The 3,527-nt window shown below is 36.8% G+C and overlaps 1 protein-coding gene across 1 annotated transcript; it reads left to right on the top strand.

The window, feature by feature from the left end:
• The first annotated feature begins 338 nt into the window (after positions 1-338).
• On the top strand, positions 339-2,507 carry ZNF770 (zinc finger protein 770). Its single transcript, XM_008943090.1, has one exon. The coding sequence runs from the start codon at positions 339-341 to the stop codon at positions 2,505-2,507; it is 2,169 nt and encodes a 722-aa protein (XP_008941338.1).
• Positions 2,508-3,527: the final 1,020 nt, after the last annotated feature.

The raw sequence follows: 3,527 nt of genomic DNA, 5'->3' as shown, positions 1-3,527 counted from the left end.
TTCTGGGAAGTAATGTAATTTTTCTGTACCATGTGACATAATGAGTGGTTATTCAATTACAAGGAAAACATTTTAAGCTAAGTTAAAACAGGAGTATTCTAATCTAGGTGCTTTTGGTCTCAGGTAGCAAACAAGAGACAAACAAGCAGTTATGTATTAATATAGGCTAAACCAATACTCTCTTTCTTATTTTAGGGGCCTGTGGGATTTAAGAATATCTCTTCTAAGAAAATTTGCTGCTTCTACAGCCTTCCATCTTAGTGTGAGATTGATGATTTCACTTGAAATACCTATACTGAAGAGACTAACAGTAGGCGAGGTGTAATTGCTTTCTAAAAATGGTCAAAGTTCAGCAGTCTGTAACAGCTGATAGGATACCCAAGAAAAAGCCATATATTTGTGACAGTTGCTATAAACAGTTCGAAACTCCATCAAAGTTAGCTAGGCATTATCTGATACATACTGGTCAAAAGCCATTTGAATGTCAAGTATGCCATAAAACATTTAGGCAGTTAGTCCACCTGGAGAGGCATCAGTTAACCCATAACCTGCCTTTTAAATGTATTGTTTGTTGTAGAAACTTCAAAAACTTAGTCACTTTCTTGAAGCATCAGCAGCTTCATAATGAAACTTCTGAGAATGATACCAAGCAAGCAGAAAACTCTGTGAAGTCTGAGGAAGACAGGGTCACTTGTGGCATATTTCAATGTTCTATGTGCTGGAAATCTTTTACAACTGAAGAGAGGTGGACGCTGCATCAGTGTCTGAAGGCCGATCATCTACTTGGTGCCAGGAGGAGAAAGAAAACTCATGCTTGTGAATCATGTAACAAGACATTTCCATCAAGATCTAAGCTAGAAAGACACTTTCTTATTCACACTGGCCAGAAACCTTTTAAGTGTTCTTCATGTGGTAAATCTTTCAGACAGTCAACACACTTGAAAATCCATCAGCTTACACACACAGAAGAAAGGCCTTTTCAGTGCTGCTTTTGTCAGAAGAGGTTTAAAATACAGAGCAAACTCATGAAGCACAAACAGCTCCATGCCAGAAATAAGATTTTTCCTAATATTCTATACAAAGCAAAGACTCTTAAATATCCCAGACTACACAACATGTTGGAAGGAAAGAGGGGTAGTTTTGAGAATGTTGACACTTACGAGGCACAGGAGAATGACCCGCACGATGTTCACTCGATTTATATTGTACCATTTCAGTGCCCAGCATGTGAGCAGTGTTTTGAAACAGAGCAGGTTCTAAATATCCACAAATGTTATCTGAAAGATGGCAAAAGTTCAAATAATGGTCCAACAGCCTGCAGCCACACAGTCAGCATGAGAAAGAAGATCCTGATGAAGCTGAAGCATACTGGAGGAAAGGCAACAGATTTTTCTCTGACTGACAGAAAAAATAAAAAATCAGGTCACTTTAAACGCCCTGACCTGGTTGCAGCTAGAGATCGGCGTTCTGATCAGTGTGCTTCCACTAAACCTTTCAAGGATTGCTGTAGCAGGCTTGACATGCACAAGGCACTTCGTAATCAGATGAAAAGAACATTTGCTGTGCCATTACCTTGGCAAGAGAACCCGCAACCTCACAACTGTGGAATTCATTTAAAAGGTATGCTTATTGGTGAAACCATGTTAAACGTCGATGATTCACTGGGTAATAAAGATGATGCTTCTTATGTTTCATCAGATGATGGTTTCTTTGATAATCCAGAAGTACTTCGCTGTGCTTTTTCAGCTTCTGCTAAAAACTTACGTAACAGACACAAAGTGTGTAAGTGTGACAGATGTGAAAAAATCTTTCCCTCTTCATCCAAACTTCAAAGACACTATCTTATTCATACGGGACAGAAGCCCTTTGGCTGTAATGTTTGTGGGAAGACATTTAGACAGTCAGCTCACTTAAAAAGACATCAGCTCACCCATACTGAAAACAGACCCTATAAAAGCCCCATTTGCCAGGTAGAATTTGAAAACCTGAGCAAACTTTCCAGCCATCAGGGAGATCATGCTGAATTTAAGTCTTCTCAGCCTGTGGGTTATTCAGGTTCTTCTCAAAACTGTTCACAAGCATCTGGCTTTCAAGAATTTGAGCTGATTCAGTCAAAACAAGTGTCTGAAATCAAAGTTGAAATTGAGTCTGGGGGCTCTGTTCTTGACACCAGCAGTAGCAACACACAGCCATATCTGTGTAGTGAATTGTTCAAAGTGGAGGAAAGCTTTTACAACTACCGGCACAATTTTTCTGAAGGTACTGAAAAAAGTGAAGTTGTTAACAAATTGTATCAATGCAGTATCTGCTTTAAAGCTTTTAAATCACCTTCTAAGCTTGAAAGACATTACCTAATACATGCTGGACAGAAGCCGTTTGAATGTTTAGTTTGTGGTAAAAAATTCAGACAGGCCCCACATCTGAAAAGACATCACCTTACTCACTCTAAAGAGCGTCCAAAGCTGAGTTCCACTGAGCAACAACTGGAGAATATAATGTTTTTATGAAAACTGGATAATGTCCTCTGAAATGTTATGTTAAAATTTTTGGTTGCAAGATTATTAAAAAGCTTATGTTGGACCAAACAATTGACTGAAGGGGATTATCTTTTTCTGTTATGGAGATGACCTGGTGAAGAGTTAATTCACTGCCTGTAGAGCTGTCTTTCATATAATTTGTGATGAATGAAAAAGATGTTTAGAAAAAAAGCAACAGAAAAGCCACTTTTAATTTCTTTTCCTAAATTAATATATAAATACACATTCTTACTGTATTACTAGTGTTGTAGCAATCTGCAGTGCTATGTGAATCAGTTTAAAAGTTTTATCTTTCCTTGTGTAGTCTTTTAAGACATTATGCTGTCCAGTTACAACTATCAGAGGTAATTTCCAGAATACAGAAAAAATAGTCTTTTTCCTTCCTTCTGGCTCCCTATATGTTACAAAGGACTATTGCTGTATTTACTTCATACTTTTTTTTTTTTAAATGGCTATTTTTAGATAGCAAAAAAAGAAAGTAGAAAAAGGGGAAAATGTTTAATGAGAACAAAATGTTGATGTGGCACTAAAAATAGTTAATAGAAGAAATTTAACTGCTTTGTAATGTGCTTGGAGATCTATGGATGAGGAATAAGTTCTTTTCCCTTTTAATACTATAAGCAGACAATGCTAAAATAACAGGACTTATAAGCAGTTAATCCATTTCACCACTTAATTGCCTGTACTTCTTTGTGTATCCCTTGCCTTTTCTATTTTTTTTGGCCACTTCATACAATACTGAACTATTTTTCTGCAAGAGAAGGGGATGAGAAATTCACATACAAATGGGCTTTACTGTCTCTTCCAGTCTCCTTTCCTTCTTGTATATGTATTGTACCAGTAAAAGAAATGTCCTCTGAGATGGGATAATAACTCAGATAAGCAGTTATTTCAGGAAGTCATGTTCTCGTTACATTAAATATAGGAGACTGAAAATTACTTTTAGCTCAAATTAAGTAATTCTGATTTTGTATTAATAGAATCTGTAGT

The sequence above is a fragment of the Merops nubicus genome, unplaced genomic scaffold (genome assembly GCF_000691845.1).
Source record: "Merops nubicus isolate BGI_N331 unplaced genomic scaffold, ASM69184v1 scaffold1690, whole genome shotgun sequence".
Lineage (NCBI taxonomy): Eukaryota > Metazoa > Chordata > Aves > Coraciiformes > Meropidae > Merops > Merops nubicus.
The sequence above is the reverse complement of the archived record's forward strand: the minus strand, read 5'-3'. Positions and strand labels throughout refer to the sequence as shown.

Coding starts and splice junctions, on each gene's coding strand:
- ZNF770 (XM_008943090.1), top strand. CDS start 339: ATGGTCAAAGTTCAGCAGTCTGTAACAGCTGATAGGATACCCAAGAAA.